This window comes from Haliotis rufescens, unplaced genomic scaffold (assembly GCF_023055435.1).
Source record: "Haliotis rufescens isolate VD_foot unplaced genomic scaffold, xgHalRufe1.0.p SCAF_5, whole genome shotgun sequence".
NCBI classification, from domain to species: Eukaryota; Metazoa; Mollusca; class Gastropoda; order Lepetellida; family Haliotidae; genus Haliotis; species Haliotis rufescens.
Window position 1 is genome coordinate 36,922,899 of NW_025964223.1, and position 23,120 is coordinate 36,946,018.

At 44.7% G+C, this 23,120-nt stretch overlaps 1 protein-coding gene across 8 annotated transcripts in view; it reads right to left on the bottom strand.

Annotated features, from left to right (window-relative positions):
• The window catches only part of LOC124118528 (mitogen-activated protein kinase kinase kinase 15-like), a 104,916-nt gene that overhangs the window by 74,218 nt on the left and 7,578 nt on the right, over nucleotides 1–23,120 (bottom strand). For all 8 annotated transcript variants that reach the window (XM_046480687.2, XM_046480686.2, XM_046480683.2 and 5 more), the window contains exons 9-13: nucleotides 7,344–7,465; nucleotides 7,070–7,182; nucleotides 6,542–6,701; nucleotides 4,351–4,438; nucleotides 434–508 (exon numbers count right to left, since the gene is read on the bottom strand). In XM_046480687.2, the coding sequence (XP_046336643.1) occupies nucleotides 434–508; nucleotides 4,351–4,438; nucleotides 6,542–6,701; nucleotides 7,070–7,182; nucleotides 7,344–7,465 (558 nt within the window). The remainder of the gene's footprint in view (nucleotides 1–433; nucleotides 509–4,350; nucleotides 4,439–6,541; nucleotides 6,702–7,069; nucleotides 7,183–7,343; nucleotides 7,466–23,120) is intronic.

Consider the following 23,120-nt stretch of genomic DNA (forward strand, 5'->3'; position numbering starts at 1 on the left):
TGTAATGACAACCGGCAACACAGACATACTGTACATGTGCCCTCCTACCTCAGTGACACTGTAATGACAACCAGCAACACAGACATACTGTACATGTGCCCTCCTCCCTCAGTGACACTGTAATGACAACCAGCAACACAGACATACTGTACATGTGCCCTCCTCCCTCAGTGACACTGTAATGACAACCAGCAACACAGACATACTGTACATGTGCCCTCCTTCCTCAGTGACACTGTAATGACAACCGGCAACACAGACATACTGTACATGTGCCCTCCTCCCTCAGTGACACTGTAATGACAACCAGCAACACAGACATACTGTACATGTAAACTTGTCACAAAAACAGACATGAACTTTTTAGAATCAATTCATTAAAGAGAAATATAACTTAAAAATCAAATATTCTTTTAATTTATGATTAACTTACAGGATATCTGGAACCGGTCAGATTTTCCTTTGTTGTTGTTGCCTCCACGAAAAAGTCCATCCAGAAAATAAATTTCTGAAGAAGATCATACAGTACAGTATACAGGTGGTATTAGGAGAAGTTATGTGTAGGAAGTAGTGTACCTGCATCAGTATACAGGTGGTACTGGGGGAAGTTATGTCTAGGAAGTAGTGTACCTGCATCAGTATACAGGTGGTACTGGGGGAAGTTATGTCTAGGAGGTAGTGTACCTGCATCAGTATACAGATGGTACTGGGGGAAGTTATGTCTAGGAAGTAGTGTACCTGCATCAGTATACAGGTGGTACTGGCGGAAGTTATGTCTAGTAAGTAGTGTACCTGCATCAGTATACAGATGGTACTGGGGGAAGTTATGTCTAGGAAGTAGTGTACCTGCATCAGTATACAGATGGTACTGGGGGAAATTATGTCTAGGAGGTAGTGTACCTGCATCAGTATACAGGTGGTACTGGCAGAAGTTATGTCTAGGAAGTAGTGTACCTGCATCAGTATACAGATGGTACTGGGGGAAGTTATGTCTAGGAGGTAGTGTACCTGCATCAGTATACAGGTGGTACTGGCGGAAGTTATGTCTAGTAAGTAGTGTACCTGCATCAGTATACAGGTGGTACTGGGGGAAGTTATATCTAGGAAGTAGTGTACCTGCATCAGTATACAGGTGGTACTGGGGGAAGTTATGTCTAGGAAGTAGTGTACCTGCATCAGTATACAGGTGGTACTGGGGGAAGTTATATCTAGGAAGTTGTGTACCTGCATCAGTATACAGATGGTACTGGGGGAAGTTATATCTAGGAAGTAGTGTACCTGCATCAGTATACAGATGGTACTGGGGGAAGTTATGTCTAGGAAGTTATGTGTAGGAAGTAATGTACCTGCATCAGTATACAGATGGTACTGGGGGAAGTTATGTCTAGGAAGTAGTGTACCTGCATCAGTATACAGGTGGTACTGGGGGAAGTTATGTCTAGTAAGTAGTGTACCTGCATCAGTATACAGATGGTACTGGGGGGAAGTTATATCTAGGAAGTTGTGTACCTGCATCAGTATACAGATGGTACTGGGGGGAAGTTATATCTAGGAAGTAGTGTACCTGCATCAGTATACAGATGGTACTGGGGGGAAGTTATATCTAGGAAGTAGTGTACCTGCATCAGTATACAGGTGGTACTTGGGGAAGATATGTCTAGTAAGTAGTGTACCTGCATCAGTATACAGATGGTACTGGGGGGAAGTTATGTGTAGGAAGTAGTGTACCTGCATCAGTATACAGGTGGTACGAGGGGAAGTTATGTCTAGGAAGTAGTGTACCTGCATCAGTATACAGATGGTACTGGGGGGAAGTTATGTGTAGGAAGTAGTGTACCTGCATCAGTATACAGATGGTACTGGGGGGAAGTTATGTCTAGGAAGTAGTGTACCTGCATCAGTATACAGGTGGTATTGGGGGGAAGTTATGTGTAGGAAGTAGTGTACCTGCATCAGAATACAGGTGGTATTGGGGGGAAGTTATGTCTAGGAAGTAGTGTACCTGCATCAGTATACAGGTGGTACTGGGGGGAAGTTATGTGTAGGAAGTAGTGTACCTGCATCAGTATACAGATGGTACTGGGGGGAAGTTATGTCTAGGAAGTAGTGTACTTGCATCAGTATACAGGTGGTACGAGGGGAAGTTATGTCTAGGAAGTAGTGTACCTGCATCAGTATACAGATGGTACTGGGGGGAAGTTATGTGTAGGAAGTAGTGTACCTGAATCAGTATACAGATGGTACTGGGGGGAAGTTATGTCTAGGAAGTAGTGTACCTGCATCAGAATACAGGTGGTACTGGGGGAAGTTATATCTAGGAAGTAGTGTACCTGCATCAGTATACAGGTGGTACTGGGGGAAGTTATGTCTAGGAAGTAGTGTACCTGTATCGGTATACAGATGGTACAGGGGGGAAGTTATGTCTAGGAAGTAGTGTACCTGCATCAGTATACAGATGGTACTGGGGGGAAGTTATGTGTAGGAAGTAGTGTACCTGCATCAGTATACAGATGGTACTGGGGGGAAGTTATATCTAGGAAGTAGTGTACCTGCATCAGAATACAGGTGGTACTGGGGGGAAGTTATATCTAGGAAGTAGTGTACCTGCATCAGTATACAGGTGGTACTGGGGGAAGTTATGTCTAGGAAGTAGTGTACCTGCATCAGTATACAGGTGGTACGAGGGGAAGTTATGTCTAGGAAGTAGTGTACCTGCATCAGTATACAGATGGTACTGGGGGGAAGTTATGTGTAGGAAGTAGTGTACCTGAATCAGTATACAGATGGTACTGGGGGGAAGTTATGTCTAGGAAGTAGTGTACCTGCATCAGAATACAGGTGGTACTGGGGGAAGTTATATCTAGGAAGTAGTGTACCTGCATCAGTATACAGGTGGTACTGGGGGAAGTTATGTCTAGGAAGTAGTGTACCTGTATCGGTATACAGATGGTACAGGGGGGAAGTTATGTCTAGGAAGTAGTGTACCTGCATCAGTATACAGATGGTACTGGGGGGAAGTTATGTGTAGGAAGTAGTGTACCTGCATCAGTATACAGATGGTACTGGGGGGAAGTTATATCTAGGAAGTAGTGTACCTGCATCAGAATACAGGTGGTACTGGGGGGAAGTTATATCTAGGAAGTAGTGTACCTGCATCAGTATACAGGTGGTACTGGGGGAAGTTATGTCTAGGAAGTAGTGTACCTGTATCGGTATACAGATGGTACTGGGGGGAAGTTATGTCTAGGAAGTAGTGTACCTGCATCAGAATACAGGTGGTACTGGGGGAAGTTATATCTAGGAAGTAGTGTACCTGCATCAGTATACAGGTGGTACTGGGGGAAGTTATGTCTAGGAAGTAGTGTACCTGTATCGGTGTACAGATGGTACAGGGGGGAAGTTATGTCTAGGAAGTAGTGTACCTGCATCAGTATACAGATGGTACTGGGGGGAAGTTATGTGTAGGAAGTAGTGTACCTGCATCAGTATACAGATGGTACTGGGGGGAAGTTATATCTAGGAAGTAGTGTACCTGCATCAGAATACAGGTGGTACTGGGGGGAAGTTATATCTAGGAAGTAGTGTACCTGCATCAGTATACAGATGGTACTGGGGGAAGTTATGTCTAGGAAGTAGTGTACCTGCATCAGTATACAGGTGGTACGAGGGGAAGTTATGTCTAGGAAGTAGTGTACCTGCATCAGTATACAGATGGTACTGGGGGGAAGTTATGTGTAGGAAGTAGTGTACCTGAGTCAGTATACAGATGGTACTGGGGGGAAGTTATGTCTAGGAAGTAGTGTACCTGCATCAGAATACAGGTGGTACTGGGGGAAGTTATATCTAGGAAGTAGTGTACCTGCATCAGTATACAGATGGTACTGGGGGAAATTATGTCTAGGAAGTAGTGTACCTGCATCAGTATACAGATGGTACTGGGGGGAAGTTATGTCTAGGAAGTAGTGTACCTGCATCAGTATACAGGTGGTACGAGGGGAAGTTATGTCTAGGAAGTAGTGTACCTGCATCAGTATACAGGTGGTACTGGGGGAAGTGATGTGTAGGAAATAGTGTACCTGCATCAGTATACAGGTGGTACTGGGGGGAAGTTATATCAAGGAAGTAGTGTACCTGCATCAGTATACAGATGGTACTGGGGGGAAGTTATGTGTAGGAAATAGTGTACCTGTATCAGTATACAGATGGTACTGGGGGGAAGTTATGTCTAGGAAGTAGTGTACCTGCATCAGTATACAGGTGGTGCTGGGGGGATGTTATGTCTAGGAAGTAGTGTACCTGTATCAGTATACAGATGGTACTGGGAGAAGTTATGTGTAGGAAGTAGTGTACCTGCTTCTCGTCCTCACTGCCACCTCCTTTCTCTGTCCTTCTGAAGCGATTGATCAATGCGATATTCCCAACTGTAGACTTTAGATACCTGGCAAGATAGACATAAGTTTATACCATGCTATATTCCTTCTTGCTTAAATCGTAAAACAGTGTAGAACAATGTAGAAAATTCACTTGGACACACCCTTTTACCACCTTGCTCCCAGAATGCTCCTGTGTTACTCATCATTATTCCCTTCATCGTCCAAACGTGATCTTGATAAAATAGTACGTATCAGCCTGGGAGGGAAATGGAGAATCTCACCCAAGTGCCTTTTGATATCAAATATATCTACACTGGTCGATAAAAGTTTAAAACTTTCACCGACGGGTGGTGATATATTTGATATCAAAAGACACCAACATCATTCTTCCAACTTTTTCATTTTGTAGACAGTAATAAACAGTGTCTTAGTGTAAAAAGTACTGCTAACAGCTTCAGTAGCAGAGCCATTAGTGATGGTATTTGATTGTGATGTCATGGTAACCAATGACGTCACAATGGTCTTTAAAGCATTGTGATGCAATTTCAATGCAGCATATCTACAATGTAAATATCACTTGATCTCCCCCAAAAATATCTCCTGTGGGAGCCAGTTTTGGATGACTAATACATTTCTTGGCCGTACAATATATTTCTTCCACCCTGCTACAAGTAGAAAGCTGCACATTGTTTATGAGTCTGATACCCCACCATGAGCTAGACAGGCTGCATTTGGATTTCTGACAGGCAGAATAAATCTCTGATACCCCACCATGAGCTAGACAGGCTGCATTTGGATTTCTGAGAGGCAGAATAAATCCCTGATACCCCACCATGAGCTAGACAGGCTGCATTTGGATTTCTGAGAGGCAGAATAAATCCCTTATACCCTGCTTCCAAGTCGCTTGCTTTTTCCGAGTCAATGAAAGTCACATGTCATAGCACAAGTGAACCTACGCTCAATCAAGCAAATGTTTTCTATCAATTTTGAAGTTGTTTGAATTCTTTTACAATGTCAAATCAAAACATGTCAGGAAAATAAATTTGTTGTAACAGGATCATGAGGAGTACATTGGGTTTTATGTGTCCCCTGGTTGGTTTTATACCACTTATAACATACCCTACCCTATACTGCAACAACGTATAATGTGAAGAGCTAGAAATTGATGTTTCAATAACATTTGGCGGTCTTGCATTCAGGGCACATCAGTAAACATTGTGTCCATGTAGGAACGCATATGCTTAACCACCCCTCTGCCATAAGAGAGTTACAAATCATATCTGGCATGTTTTTGTGAATGCTGACAACTATCTTAAGTGACTGCTTTTGCAGACAATTTAAATGGTTGAATATACAACCAGTTGATGTTCAGTTCCAGGGGGCTGTTTAGTAAAGAATGTTATACTGAGTGGTGGACCAATGCAGGAGAGAATGAGCACAAGGACTATATATTACTATTGTAGAGGTATAGAATACACAAAGCTATGAAAAGCATGCTTGGGGATGACTGCCCTTCATATTAAACTGTAAGGAATTGTGCTGCTGAATTAACTGAGGCATAAGTAGCACAGAAGATGACCCTAGCCCTGGTCGTCCAAAAGATGTCACGTCTGAAACCCGAGTGGAGGCTGTCCACTGCATAGTTATGGCTGATTGACATACAACAATTCATCATATCACAGACATTATAGTACCAAGAATGTTTGTTGTGCATTATACCCCAGGATGAGACCTCGGTCCATCACTTCGATTTAGAGTCAAACAGTGGAAACATTTGGCCTCAAGCGCTCCAGAGAAGTACAAGTGGGTGGTGACAGTGGGTAAAGTCACTGTTTTCTGGGACAGTTAGGAGATAATCATGATCAACTATCAGCAACAAGGTCATACTATCAATGGGCAATACTGTGCCACAAAACTATGTCAGTTGAGAGAAGCTATCAAGGAAACACGTCAAGAAAGCTCTGTTCAGGACAAAGTGCCTGTGCACACATCAAAAGTGTCAGTTATAGATTGTGGCTTGAGTTATTTCCCCTATATACCCCTTACTCTCCTGACCTAGCACCCTCTGACTTATATTCTTCCCCTAAACTCAAATCACACATGTATACACATGTATGTAAACTGCAGCCATGTTCTGATGTGTGTTGTACATGCAACCATTGTCCTACCAGTCAGGGGGTTCCAGTCGGAACATGCACTCTGCAGCCTGCACCGCCTTCCCATAATCCTCAGCTAATACGCTGATCTCAAAGAAGGTTGCCACATCCCAGTAGTCTGTGAGGGACTGCAGACTTCCCTTCTTGCCAATCAGGTTGTTTAAAATAATACCTGCCAACATAAACGGACATCTTTGTGAGGTAAAGAGGACAAACACACACATCCATATATGAGAGTTACCATAGATCCAATCTCAGTTGCCAAACTATCCACTTTACAACATTTAATACTTTTACAGATGTTGACATCAATCCCTAAATCATGTAAATTGTGTAACTTAGCTAAATTCCAATGTATTATCTGAAGTAGTGTAGAAAAGTCCTGGGTTATTTTAAGCAATCCACAATTTTATGCAGAACATATCTGTTTGAAGAAGAAAGTTTGGCATTGTCAATCAAGCCATTTTAACAGATTTCTACCTCTACCACAGGTCAATGTAACCCTCATCTTTCCATAGAAACAACAAAACTATAGCTCACCGATTCTCTGTAATTCCTGACAGGAAGCGAAGTCATTGCCTGAGATGACAAGGAGAGTGGCAAGGTTGATGCCAGCATATTCATTAGGCTGCACCTCGAAGCCCTTGCGATACCTGCACAACACACCTCTCAATACTGTAGCCACTTAACGTAGCATGCTCTCCATATATCTACTTTTGCTTTATGTTATTTTTTAGTGTTTATAGTATTTATGAATCAGAACTAGCCAAGGATTTAGTGTTGAGGAAGTTCAATGAACTGACTAGAAACCTACCACTCAACGGCATGTGCGAGAGCAGACAGGTCAGAATAGTCCGACTCTATGAACTTGTCCTTGTAGATGCGGCCACACAAACAAATCATGTCCGGCACCTGGTTCTCCGACTCAGCCATGGCCTGCAGACAACAAACAGAAGTAGCGAGATGGCACACACACAAACAGCCTCATCTTGTCATCAAAATGTCACACAACTCAACATATCATTGTACCATAATCATATTTTGGTGACATCAATCATTGAAATTTGTATGAGGAAATGATCTGCCATTATCTTTACAATAACTTTGATATGACGCGTAGTTCTAATTACCTATTGATTGATCATAATATAATCATTGAGTGTAAGTTTTGAATATTCATTAGCTGTGTAACAATGATCACTATACATCACCAATACAAAACAACCTTTCAAACACTGAAGTGTGTAATACACAGTATTCCACAATTTAACCAGAAAAAGACTTTAATCTGTGCTCAAATCCTGTATGTGCTATAACCATCATTATCACTCTATGCTCAAATCCTGTACACGTTATAACCATCATTATCACTCTATGCTCAAATCCTGTACGTGTTATAACCATCATTATCACTGCGCTCAAATCCTGTACATGTTATAACCATCATTATCACTCTGTGCTCAAATCCTGTACATGTTATAACCATCATTATCACTCTGTGCTCAAATCCTGTACATGTTATAACCATCATTATCACTCTGTGCTCAAATCCTGTACGTGTTCAAACCATCATTATAACCATCATTAAACCTAAATTATGCTTCATTAGTTTCTGGAATGCTCGTCAATACTTTCATCCGCATCGTCAATAGTTTCAACAATTCGTCACTGGTTTCAATAGCTCTTCAATAGTTCTGTACTATTGACGAGCTATTCGAAAGACATAACAAAGTCGGGAGTGTGCATATTGTTGTTTCGTTTTTTTCTCACTTGGGCAAACTTTATTTATCCAGGGTTACATTTTAAATGTCAGTTTGGATCCATTCCGCTCAAGACAAATTTCCAGCGGGCAGAAAACAGTCAGACCACCTGTGGATGATACGGAGGAGGGTGGCTTTGGTGTTCCAGCAGTAGATAAGGGTGGCATTGGTGTTCCAGCGGTAGAGGAGGGTGGCATTCGTGTGCCAGTAGAGGAAGGTACAAATGTGGAAAGTGGTGTTGATCTCTTTCTCTGAACTGCATTATTGACGAGATCAAGGAGATGGTCGCTCGTTCTCTTATAACTGTAAAAAGAAACATGGGGTTTTCAGACAAATGGGTATCTCTCATACCCTCACGTCTAGTCTCATGTTTAAAAGGAAGCCAGAAGCTGGAATGTAAACATTAAACTTGTTTCCGTCCGGTTGCGCACGCACCTCCCTATGACATGTCACAAATCTCGAAGAATAAGCCATCATACAGGACTGGACTGGATTACTTCCCTGTGGGGATGGCTGGGTCGGAACGTACAACTGAAAACAGACCAATAAAACATCATTTTTAATCTGAAAAAACCATGTTTTAGTCTGTTTTCAGTCATACAAATGGGTAGAATTCGAAGGAACACTGAAAGGAAGGTCGGGAAAGTAATCAGGAAGTGACCTCTTTCACGTCGAATGTACCAAGTTCCTCACCCCTGTAGTGACAATAGAACATTCGACGAGATGCACGGACGAGACAAGTTGTTTATCACGAATGCACAGCATGGTTAATGCTCTTCGACACACAACTAATTATCGATGCAACAGGACAACTGCACGCGTCAGCTGAACTGCGATCGAAGTGTGGTCGACGTATAGTTTAGTTACAGAGCAACTCGCAGTATACAAGGTAACTAAAACAGCATGGTTAATGCTCTTCGACCCACAAGTAACTATCGATGCGACAGGACAACTGCACACATCAGCTGAATTGTAATCGAAGTGTGGTCTGCGTAAAATTTAGTCACAGAACAACTCGCCGTAGTCAAGGTAACTAAAAATAGCATGGTTAATGCTCTTCGACACACAACCAATTCACACGTCAGTTGAACTGCGATCGAAGTGTGGTCGGCGCATAATTTAGTTACAGAGCAACTCGCAGTATACAAGGTAACTAAAAAATACGAGCAGTACTATAAAGTATGGGAAGACGATGCATACACTGAATAACCATAATAAAAAAGCTAAAGTACTGCACGCAACAAAAAACCATAAGAATGCGTACATTCACCAACAGCTTTTATTGTAACATTTTATATGGCACTAAGCGTCAAGCAAAAAGTCCAAAGTGAATAAAGCACAAATTCACTGTCTTTTTTGAGAGATCTGTTGTGCCACCATGAGTGGACCAAACTGTTTGAGTCCTTCAACATCTTCTGTTGAGATATCTCTGAGATAATGCGAAGCAAACACTGAAGTAGATCTCCAAAAGCAGCACTCCATAATAGCTTGCAGCGAACAATTACTGTGCAGTGCTAATGTTAAAGCTATGGCTCGAACTTCGTGTGGATGAGAGAAGGTGGGAGGTGCGAGTCCTTGCGCCTCGTAAGCTCCGAGAATTACCACTCTCAACCAAAAGGAGAGAGTATTACGTGTCGTCGCTGTTCAGATCGCTGCAGGTAAATCCGAAGCGCACGAACTGGGCACAGGGTGAGATCAGCATGATCATGAGGGCCCATAATGGCAGACAAGGAAGGAATGTGGAACATTCTCGAATCTTGGCCAGGAAGTTAATTTTTCGCTAAAATATCCCATCTGAGACCAAGATGGACTTGCCATGGTTACGCTGATCTAACGTAATCCGACCGACGTCAATGGCATGTATTTCCGATACTCTCGCTGCCGTAGCCTGCGAGAGAAGGAAAGCCGTTTTCTGAGACAATAAGTCGAACGCGACCTCATCCGTAGACAGCGAGAGAAGGAAAGCCGTTTTCTGAGACAATAAGTCGAACGCGACCTCATTTAGAGGCTTGTAAGCCTGACTAGACAGGTTGCGCAGAAACGACATCGAGGTCCCAGGCCGGCGGTCTGAATTTACGTGACTGATCTTCAACCATGAAGGCACGTAGAATCTTCTGCAACTCCGGTACTTTAGTGAGCTTGTCGCCCGTAGGAGACGGCACCACTGACGCCAAAGCTGCCAGATAAGTCGAGATCGTCGACCCTTTCAGACGCCGAGATGACCAGAGATAGACTAGGAACTCCGCCACCGGTGGTGGGGTTGCTACAGCCGGGTTGAAGCCATGAGACCTGGCGAAAATGGAGAAAGTGGTCCACTTGTCATCGTACAGCTTATGAGTCATAACTCGATGTGCCGAATAACCTTTCTTCATTAACGAGGTCTTTAGCAAACCCAGGCGTGAAGCTGGATGTTCTTTATCCCCGGATGCAAGTCGTCGGTGTGAGGATGAAGAAGGAGGTCTGGCAACGGGAACGGTAGATGACTGATGATCTGAAGAAGTTCCGGGAACCACGTTCTGGCCGATCTGTCAGCAGATGAAAGACTCTCAGATGGATCATCCACTCCGTGGGAGACAGCCTCGATGGTCTCGACAGGGCGTCGGCTATCACATTCTTGGCCCCCGGGATGTGACGGGCACGTACGCCCATGTCCAAGTCGTCGACGAGGGCGAGGAACCTGAATGTCCGGTCCAGAAGGGCCGCCGACCGAGTCGTTCCCTGTTTGTTGATGCAGTGGACGACTGTGGAGTTGTCGGACTGTATCATCAGCCGTTTCCGACGGAGTCAAAGTTTCCAGAACTCGACCGCCCGAATCACTGCTTCCATCTCGAGGCAGTTGATGTGGAGGACCTTTTCTTCTGGCGACAACAGCCCGGCCACTTGGTCGTCCCCGAAGTGCGCTCCCCAGCCATCCAATGACGCGTCTACGAATAGGTGTAGTATGAACGGAGGCTCGCTCATAAAGACGCCTTCGCAAACGTTCGACGGCTGGAGCCACGACTCCAGCTGACAACGTAGCTGCCCCGGAAGTGGAAACAGGAGATTGGGAAACTCCAGGTGGGGGTACAGCAATCTCTGCAGCGGACGAAGTTGAAGACGACCTCGGCGAGTCAGGTCTTGGGCCGATGTCAACAGACCGAGGACTTCCTGCCACGTGTGCACAGACGCCGGGGCATGTAGAAGTCTCGGAATGCTGCTGACAATCTTGTCCCAACAGTCTTGAGGTACCGTGACCAGATTGACCCCAGTCTGGAAGCGTATCCCGATGTACTGTAGATCCTGAGTTGGTACCAAGTCCGACTTTTGAAGGTTGACAATCCACCCGAGGTACCGTAGTAGACTCAGGGTGGTCGCCAACTCTTCTTGAAGGGCTTCTGTGAACTGGTAAGCTTGGAGCCTGTCGTCTAGGTAGAAGGCGACCCTGATGGAGACATTCTACAACCGGCTTCATGATCCATGTGAAAATGTCACCGGGGGAGACTCCAACGACGGTGACGGCGGAAACCTCACTTCCTCCCCCGCTGGCTCTTTTCCCCTCTGGGATCCTTGGAAAAGGAGACCTGGCGACCTTTCCAGTCCGAATCTCTCTTGCTGGACGGCTGTCCAGGCATGTCCCTACAAAAGGCGAGTTGCACATTCTCGTTTCAGTAACGTCGTCGTGGGGCGTTCGAAACCAGTGGCCGTATGGACAGGTTGTGTGAAGCCGAAATGATGATGTCACACTCGGCTTCCCTGGAGTACTTGTCCAGAACTTCGTTTGTACGACCGTCAAACAACTGTTGCGATGACCATGGGGCCCGTAAGAGTGACCTGCCATGACGATCAGGTAGTTCAGTGCAGTCGATGTAACCATGGCGACATACCGTAGTAATCTGGCCCAATACATATCGCGACTGGGCGAGGACGTCCGAGATCCACCATACAGGTGAGGACCGATGGCACCGTCTTGTCGTCCTCATCCTGGGGTTCTTTCTCCTCAAAGTACACTGAGAGGGCCTCGATCGCTGTCGACAGCATAGCAAGCGGTTGTAGCTGGTGACGAACAGCAGTGTCCATGGATTCCAAATGCCTGTCTTCTTCTAGAATCTTGGAGGGCGCTGGTTTCTTGAAGAGTAGCCCCCAATCCAAGTCCCTACTCATGGGTGACGAAAACGGCATGCCATAAATCGGGTAACGAGATCGACCAGGCGGCTTCTAGAAACTCTGCCCAAGCAGAGCAGAGGCAAAGTTCTGGTCCATATCTTGAGCCATGGCTCTGAAGGCATCGGGAGGAGAAAACTGAAGAGACTGTGGTGTATCTCCGACCTTAAAGCCCGCATGCGTCGGTATGTCATCGTCTTGTGATAACTCAGGCAGAAAGTTAGATAGCCAAGCAAACAACTCAATGTCTTTGGGAGGCCTAGGAAGGCTGTCGTCACAATCCATCGTTGACGTCGGTTGTGGAGGCGTAGATGGAGGTGCTTGTGTACTGTTTGACGGTCCATGGACCCCTGATGCAGTTGAATCCTTCTTGGTCGTCGCCGTCAAGGCGAGGAGCGCCACCGTGATCTAGGCTATCAAAGCTGGGTCAATATGAAAGTGAGACGAGGGCGTCGTTCTGTCATTAACTTCACTACGACGCTGAACTCCCAGAAACTCCTTGCACGAACGTCACACGTCCTCGTTGGGATGAGGGCTACGATCTCTAACTGTAGAAGTACTATGATCCCCATCGTAGTTATCGTCCGAATCGTACCCCCGACGACCACGAAGGCGATGAATGCCCTCGTGTCGTTTACTGTCTCTCGACGAGGCACTCGACCTGTCGTCCCGACTTGAATGGGAACGACTTCTGTGTTCACTGTCGTCCCGCACGACATCCCTATCGTTGTTGGTAGAACGAGACACGAACGGTCACGTGTCTTGTCGAAAACAGAAGTTGACTAAGGCGGGTCTTTATCAACTGATTTCTTGGATGTGGCCGACTTGCCACCCCCAGGGCCGGATGTGGAGGGTGCAGAGTCCAAGGATCCACCCGATGACCTTGGGCTTGTCAGCAGCCCGCTTCACCAACGCACGAAGATACAAGTTAAAGTTTATAGAAGACAAGTGCTCACATTCTTTACAACGTTTATCCCACGAGCACGTTGAAAACCTGTCCTTAATAATGCAGGAAGGACAATACTTATGAGGGTCTACTTTTTACAGTTTTCTTTGACACAAGGCACAAATGCCCGACATGTTGCCACGTGTATAATCAAGTCAAACAGTGAAACATGTGTTGAACACAAACAATGGAATACCAAGGATTACATTCCAGGAGTCTACAGGTAAGACATATTTATTATTATTATTACTTTATTAGAACAACAACTGTAGACAAGCGATAAGTACTAGTAGAATACAAACTAGCAGTCTACCGTGAAACACTTTCTCGAGCGACCAGCTCAGAGGCGCGCTGAGAGATTTGTGACAAGTCATAGGGAGGTGCTTGCGCAACCGGACGCAAACAAGTTTAATGTTTACATTCCAGCTTCTGGCTTCCTTTTAAACGTGCGACTAGACGTGAGGGTATGAGAGATACCCATTTGTACGACTGAAAACAGACTAAAACATTATTTTTATCCTTTTAAAAGAATTTCCTTATCAATAAAAATATTACTTTTTGTTTTTCTTATCATTAAAACCCAATAATGCACCTTTTGTGATCAAAATGTTGCATTTATTTAGTGTTAATTTATAAGTGTAAACTACAGAAAATGTTCTTTTAAATGAAATGTTAGATGAAAGCAATGGTTTTACCTGCGAATAGCAGTTGACTGATGTCCTGTTCTCTCGGAAATGAGCTGCTCGTCAAACCCCTGCTCATAAAGCCTCGTTGCAACAGTTGCCCTCAGTGAGTGGTTGGTAAAGAAACCCCTGAAACCAGCTTCTGCGCATAAACGCTTCACGACGCTGCCTTCAACAAAAATAATTATGAAATTAATGCATCAAATTACAGACGGTCAAAGACGAGAGAGACAGAGACAGAGAGACAGAGAAAGAGAGAGAGAGACAACGAGAGAGAGAATGAGAGAGAGTGGGGGGGGGGGGGGGGGTGAGGGTTTGGGATCACCTTAAAGTTATAATATGGATCATATACTTCAATTTTGAAAATTAGAGTGATCTCTAAATTTTGTAGAATTTTCCTATTCGGAATATTCTATAAGTAATACGTTACCATTGTTATACCAAGGCTGTTGTCTCCCACAACTGCTGCTATAGCGAAATCTACCACAGAGATGTCAATTACCTCATGCAGCACATGCATAGCCACCTAGCTGCCATGTGACACCCTTCACTCTTGTCTCTTGTGAGAGCAAGTGCTCGGGGGACGGACGGGCGAGCAGCAGCCCAGTGGTAACGTATTACTTATAGAATATTCCGAATAGGAAAATTCTACAAATTACATTAAGTAATACGTTACCACTGTTATACCGAGGCTGACTACCACAGTAGGCGATGGGGAGCACCTACAACCCGAACCTGACTGCTCATGTTCTTTTCCAACCAGCGGAAGTAAACAACAAGGCGGAAGCACTCGATGCGCATGCTCCTAGCTCGGCGTTACCCTATAGGAATACCAAAGCACTGTCAAGCGCATACTGTAAGGCTCAAACATCTTTGCCAAATGATTGGTGACTCCAAACGGCCCCACTGGATAGGTATTTCATCGCCGCAGCGGATGAGAACACAGTATCCGTGTGAGCTAAATCTTAGATCAGGTTAAACAGTCGAAAAGAGGGAAATCAATTTCATTCGGACCGTATATCCCAGAGCAAGCCTACTTAAAGTATGCATTAGGCGCATGACCTAATTCCAGTATTTGTAAGCATGCATCACAAGGTTGGGATACACGACAGACAATTAAATACATAATTGTCAAAATACAAATAAGGACAAAGCACACAAAGAGCCGCCCTCACCTGTGGTGTGAGTGCGCTGGTTTGCGGGACCCCCACTCCTGTACCCACGGCAGTGGGAACATTGGAGTCGACCCAGATTGACCACCGTGCAAGGTCTGACGCCTGAGGAGTTCGGAATTGCGCTGGGCACACCCCTTAGGTGACCGCTTGCGCCGCGATCAGCGGCCCAAGACGGTGCACACTCTCCACGTTGTCATCAAAGACCTTTTTGAGGTAATGAGCAGCAAAAACCGAGTCAGAACGCCAGTAACAACCTCGTAATATTCTGTGAACAGAGGTATTCCAGTGTAGGGCAAATGTTGCCGCTAGCGCCCTGATCTCGTGCGGGTTTGACCCCGCTACAGGTAAACCCCGAGACCGGTACGCCAGATTGATGACAGAATGAAGCCATAACACAATCGAGTTGCGAGTTATGTCAGCAGTGCAATTAGTGTTACACGATATGAACAGACTGTCATGCCCTTGTCTGTGTTCATTCAAAGCCTTAAGATAATACTTAAGGACCCTTACCCGACACAGCGCTCTGTCCTCAGTATCAGTAGGATGTAAGATTTCTTTGAATGATCACAGTGAATTCTCTCTCCGTTTGACCAAATTTCTGATTCTTGGCGACGAAGCCCATGAGCAGGCCAAGGCGGACCGCTCCTCAGTCGCCCCTATCAAATCGTACTTAAGCGACATCGAGTGCATGAATCTTGGACACTCGTGCTGCCGTGGCAAAGGAGAGGAGAAATGCTGTTTTCCAAGTCACATGCCGAACCGAAGCACTACTCAAGGGTTCATACGGAGCTTGCGTAAGTGATTTCAACACTAGGGAAAGATCCCAGGCCGGTGCCCGAAGGCGGCCCTTTTTAAGATCATGCTGTTTGAAACCCTTGATAATACCCCGAATCACCGGCTCTTTGGAGGGATGGTACCCATAGCAACGTCCCGTACCGTAGCAACGGAAGAGACATAGTTGGCAATGGAACTGCTGGAGAGTTTCCGGGTCTCTCGTAAGTGAGACATGAAATGTGCAATATCCTGCACAGATACCTTATCTGGCGAATGAATGTGATGTTTACAACGTGCATTATACACCTTCTGGGTAGAATCACAATGCATACTAACGTATGCCCGAGACGCCCGACGAGAAAAACCTTTACTCCTCAGACGCTCGGTGACAACATCCACGCGTGCAGATTGAACTGCCCTGCATTTGGATGAAGCTGACGGGTGAGGGTGGATCAGGAGATCCGGTCTCACAGGCAGTGGAAGTGGTGACTGCGTGACCTGGGTCAGCAAGTCGGGGTACCACGATCAGTTCGGCCACATGGGCGCAAACAGTAACATTCGACAGCGAACTCCTCGAAGCCGGCTTAGAATGAGTGGTATCAACGCTGTCAGCGGGTAAGCATAAGCGTCCATACCCGTCCAGACTAACGTGAGAGCATCATGATCGATGGCCCTCGGGTCCGGGACTGGTGATACAAACAACGGGAGTTGATTGTTGAACCTGGTTGCAAACAGGTCGACCATCGGACGACCCAAACGTTCACATAGCCACTAGAACACTACTGGGTTGAGCATCCACTCTTTGGGGCTCGGATCCCTAGGCCTCAATAGAGCATCGACCAGTACGTTCTGCACACCTGGGATGTGACTGGCGCGTATCTGGCAGTTTGTTCACATAGGACACTACGGTCGTGTTGTCGGTCGCCAGCATGAGCCGGGCTTCGACGAGACGATGCTTCCAGTGATTGACTGTTCAATGTGGCCCAGTAGGGCCGATAGAGACTCCTGATAAGACGTTGTAAGGGACCGTCCACCACTCCAGATGTGGTTGGAGCCGATCTTGGAGGGCGACGGTCGCACTGTTCTCCTCCTGTGCCAACAACTGGATTAAAAACAGTTGCAGCGGGCGGAGTTGGAGACGACCCCGTTCGGTGCAGTCCTGGGCTGACACAAGTAGCCCTAACAGCTGTTCCCAAAAGTGAACAGTCTGTTGCACTGCTAAGACTTTTGCAATCATCGCCTGAATCTTGTGCCACCGGTCTGGGGGGACAAAGAGGCGATGGGTCACCGTGTCGAACCAACCTATGATGAACTTCAAGTTCTGTAAGGGGGTTAACTCGCTCTTGCGGAGATTGACAATCCACCCCAATTGCTCCAAGAGCCGAAGTGCGAAATCGAGCTGACCAGACAGCACGTCCCTTATTCGATTTGCTCCTGGCGAGTCGTCCAGGTACGCGAAGTACCCAGGCGCCTATGCAGGGACCCAATAAGATCAAGTGTGTGCTGAGAGAACTCAGCAGACACAGCATCCTGTTGTTCCTTCAGAACCCCAGGGATCTTATTATTGAAAAGGTCCCTGAAATGGCAAGCATGCAGTGCCGAGCGAGGGTGTCCAGCTGCTGCAAGGTAACTTGCGTTACCGTAGCAGCCGGTGGGCCACGGACACCCAACCGCTCAACATGGGCCTCCGCGGTAGGACCAGCCTCGGGAAAGGCAAGGTCATGTACCGGGAATGAACCCTTTCTCCACGGCGGTGGAGGCAACGGGAGACCTCGACTGGAGGCCGCCGCAAAGGCTTTCTCCAAGGAAGGCTTGATCCCGCGCAGCAAGGTTGATGCTGGGAAAGCCTTGTCGGAAGACTCATCATATACCTCGGAGGAACCCACAGAGCCGTAGATTCCCCACGGTACCGGCAGGGGCTTGGGCATGTCCTCAAAGAGGTCATAAACCATGGCCACGCGGTCTTTAACCGATAGCGGGAGCAACGGTTCGGGGGAAGGACCGGTGACCACGGGAGCCGCTGCCGTACCGGTGGATCCCGCGTCTGACCCCGCGGCCACCGAAGAGGCCGGGGCGGAACAGCCAGCGGCCAATCCTGAGATAAGGCCGCCAGCTTTGAGTCCACAAGTCTTGCAAGTTATGCAGCGACGGAATCCCCGGACAGCCCAAGGGCCGCCAAGGGATCCGCCGCAGCCGTGGCACCAGGACGAGCCGGCCACCACAGGGGTGGAAACGGACTGCACAGACCCTCACACTGGGTTCACCGGGTGTCCCCGCAAGGAACCCTGCACCGCGGGCAACGATCGTGGGGATCTGGGACGACAACAACTTGCGGCACACCCCGCAACTGCTGGTTGTGGGGGTAGAGAGGGTGGAGGATGGCGAAACATCCATGTCAGACATTTTTTTTGTACAATGAACAAAGAGCAAAACATGGTTACAACACACGCACCACAAATATTCACAAACGAGCATTTTCACAAGAAAATAAACGAGTAATGCGAATATAGAACATACACATATAACATATAGAGGAATAAGTGATGTAAAACCCCCAAGGTATACTAGAACAGGGGAACGTAAGACGCAACGTTCATATGAGACACCCCGCAAGTATATAGAAAAAAGGGCGGGAAAAAAAAAATCCTTTTGGCGGGAAAAATGTTTCCAAGCTAGGTACAGCAAACGCCCTGTAAAAGCACAGTTTATTAAAGAGAATAAACAGTAATAAATATCACCGAATGGTCAGAGAAACAGGAACGCTTGAGCAGTCTTATTGTACGTCTTGCTAGAGGAAGCGAAGAGACAAGAGTGAAGGGTGTCACATGGCAGCTAGGGGGCTCTATGGTAGATTTCGCTATAGCAGCAGTTATGGGAGACAACAGCCTCGGTATAACAGTGGTACCGTATTACTTAATGTAATTGTTTGTCAAGTATATATAGACAGAGATAGAAAGATCACCTAGGGTTTGTCTTACGATAGGAACGGTGCAGAACCACACGTCGACTTTTGGGTACCCTAGAGGCCTCAGATAGAAAGTGTCACAAGACTGCGGTCTGTAAGTGAAAGATTTCAATTTCATAATCACAATCACAGTATTTCAAAATGGGATGATATTCTATTATCTTTATTATTATCATTATTATGGATTTATGTAGCACTATAAAAATGTTATAGTAACGTACAGTATTTGCACAAGATACTGTGACTACCCAGCTGTAATATTTCTTCTTGTTACTAGTATCATTTGCTTACCTTAGTGACAAGTACTTTTGGTGTAACCGGACAAGACAGCGTTCCTTCTTCTCAGCATTTGGCCCCACCACTATAGTCTTTCTGGCAAGAGCTTTGTATTTTAACCCGCCACTGTTTGTCTCTGTTATTCCTTCACAGTATTTCAGGTGCATAATACCATTTTTTTTAAAGTATTTTTTCTTTTGGCAGATCTTTCCAAATCTTGCAATTCAAGTGAAGGGAGTGGCCTACCGAAATGGCGCGATACCGGACTTAAGGGGGCTGGAGGGGGAGTTTCAGCTTTTTGTCGTGCAATCTCCACAGTATTAAATCCTTGACTGCAAGGAATAATTTCATCATCAGAGTTCTATGTGGAAATTGCCAGTGGATGTTTCACCGACCAGAGAAAGAAAAAGCTTCAGTTCCTCATCAGGGCGATTAGGCAATTCGGTCATAGATTTTCTTGTACCAAAATTGCCGTCATCATCATACGCGGGAGAGTTGTTTAATAAATCCTCAAAGTCACTGTTTATATCTTGTGTATCAAAGTTTTGCGAAAACTTACTCTGGGTCAAAAATAACTCGCTGTCTGAATCCGATTGACAAGCCATTTGGTTATGTCGAACAAAATGCAAGCGCACAACTAATGACATGCAACTGAAACCGGTTTCGCATGATTCTGGTGTGTTCGAGTGAACTGACCGCGCACAACTAATGACGTTCAACTGTTACCGGTTTCTGTTCTCGGTTACCTAATTGTCTGATACTACGGGATTCAAACTTACAAAAGCTATAAAAAGTATTTTGAGTTTGTTTTTAGTTTAGGTGTATATACTATTTGAACGCATAATAGTTTTTTGAGGGGATGTAGCATTCCAATGAAACTAAAGCCACGATAATTTAGGTTTAAGTAGAATAAACTCCTCAAACGCGTCAATAGATATGCACGGGGATTGGTCTTCGGAGTTTATTCTTTACTTATCACTCTATGCTGCAATCCTGTATGTGTTATATAATAAGCATCATTATCCCTCTGTTCTCCAATCCTGTATGTGTTATAACCATCATTATCACTCTATGCTCAAATCCTGTATGTGTTATAAGCATCATTATCCCTCTGTGCTCCAATCCTGTACATGTTATAACCATCATTATCCCTCTGTGCTCCAATCTTGTATGTGTTATAACCATCATTATCCCTCTGTGCTCCAATCCTGTACGTGTTATAACCATCATTATCACTCTGTGCTCCAATCCTGTACGTGCTATAACCATCATTATCACTCTATGCTCAAATCCTGTATGTGTTATAACCATCATTATCACTCTATGCTCCAATCCTATTTGTGTTATAACCATCATTATCACTCTGTGCTCCAATCCTTTTTGTGTTATAACCATCATTATCACTCTGTGCTCCAATCCTGTACGTGTTATAACCATCATTATCCCTCTGTGCTCAAATCCTGTATGTGTTATAACCATCATTATCACTCTGTGCTCCAATCCTGTATGTCCTATAACCATCATTATCACTCTGTGCTCCAATCCTGTACGTGTTATAACCATCATTATCACTCTATGCTCCAATCCTTTTTGTGTTATAACCATCATTATCACTCTGTACTCCAATCCTGTATGTGTTATAACCATCATTATCACTCTTTGCTCCGATCCTGTATGTGTTATAACCATCATTATCGTTCTATGCTCAAATCCTGTATGTGTTATAACCATCATTATCCCTCTGTTCCCCAATCTTGTACGTGTTATAACCATCATTATCACTCTGTGCTCCAATCCTGTACGTGCTATAACCATCATTATCACTCTATGCTCAAATCCTGTACGTGCTATAACCATCATTATCACTCTATGCTCAAATCCTGTATGTGTTATAACCATCATTATCACTGTGCTCCAATCCTGTATGTGTTATAACCATCATTATCATTCTATGCTCAAATCCTGTATGTGTTATAACCATCATTATCACTCTATGCTCAAATCCTGTATGTGTTATAACCATCATTATCACTCTGTGCTCCAATCCTGTATGTGTTATAACCATCATTATCACTCTGTGCTCAAATCCTGTATGTGTTATAACCATCATTATCACTGTGCTCCAATCCTGTATGTGTTATAACCATCATTATCATTCTATGCTCAAATCCTGTATGTGTTATAACCATCATTATCACTCTATGCTCAAATCCTGTATGTGTTATAACCATCTTTATCACTCTGTGCTCCAATCCTGTATGTGTTATAACCATCATTATCACTCTGTGCTCAAATCCTGTATGTGTTATAACCATCATTATCACTCTTTGCTCCGATCCTGTATGTGTTATAACCATCATTATCGTTCTATGCTCAAATCCTGTATGTGTTATAACCATCATTATCCCTCTGTTCCCCAATCTTGTACGTGTTATAACCATCATTATCACTCTATGCTCAAATCCTGTATGTGTTATAACCATCATTATCACTGTGCTCCAATCCTTTTTGTGTTATAACCATCATTATCACTCTGTGCTCCAATCCTGTATGTGTCATAACCATCATTATCGCTCTATGCTCCAATCCTGTATGTGTTATAACCATCATTATCGCTCTATGCTCCAATCCTGTATGTGTTATAACCATCATTATCGCTCTATGCTCCAATCCTGTATGTGTTATAACCATCATTATCACTGTGCTCAAATCCTGTATGTGTTATAACCATCATTATCCCTCTGTTCCCCAATCTTGTACGTGTTATAACCATCATTATCACTCTGTGCTCCAATCCTGTACGTGCTATAACCATCATTATCACTCTATGCTCAAATCCTGTACGTGCTATAACCATCATTATCACTCTATGCTCCAATCTTGTATGTGTTATAACCATCATTATCCCTCTGTGCTCCAATCCTGTACGTGTTATAACCATCATTATCACTCTGTGCTCCAATCCTGTACGTGCTATAACCATCATTATCACTCTATGCTCAAATCCTGTATGTGTTATAACCATCATTATCACTCTATGCTCCAATCCTATTTGTGTTATAACCATCATTATCACTCTGTGCTCCAATCCTTTTTGTGTTATAACCATCATTATCACTCTGTGCTCCAATCCTGTACGTGTTATAACCATCATTATCCCTCTGTGCTCAAATCCTGTATGTGTTATAACCATCATTATCACTCTGTGCTCCAATCCTGTATGTCCTATAACCATCATTATCACTCTGTGCTCCAATCCTGTACGTGTTATAACCATCATTATCACTCTATGCTCCAATCCTTTTTGTGTTATAACCATCATTATCACTCTGTACTCCAATCCTGTATGTGTTATAACCATCATTATCACTCTTTGCTCCGATCCTGTATGTGTTATAACCATCATTATCGTTCTATGCTCAAATCCTGTATGTGTTATAACCATCATTATCCCTCTGTTCCCCAATCTTGTACGTGTTATAACCATCATTATCACTCTGTGCTCCAATCCTGTACGTGCTATAACCATCATTATCACTCTATGCTCAAATCCTGTACGTGCTATAACCATCATTATCACTCTATGCTCAAATCCTGTATGTGTTATAACCATCATTATCACTGTGCTCCAATCCTGTATGTGTTATAACCATCATTATCATTCTATGCTCAAATCCTGTATGTGTTATAACCATCATTATCACTCTATGCTCAAATCCTGTATGTGTTATAACCATCATTATCACTCTGTGCTCCAATCCTGTATGTGTTATAACCATCATTATCACTCTGTGCTCAAATCCTGTATGTGTTATAACCATCATTATCACTGTGCTCCAATCCTGTATGTGTTATAACCATCATTATCATTC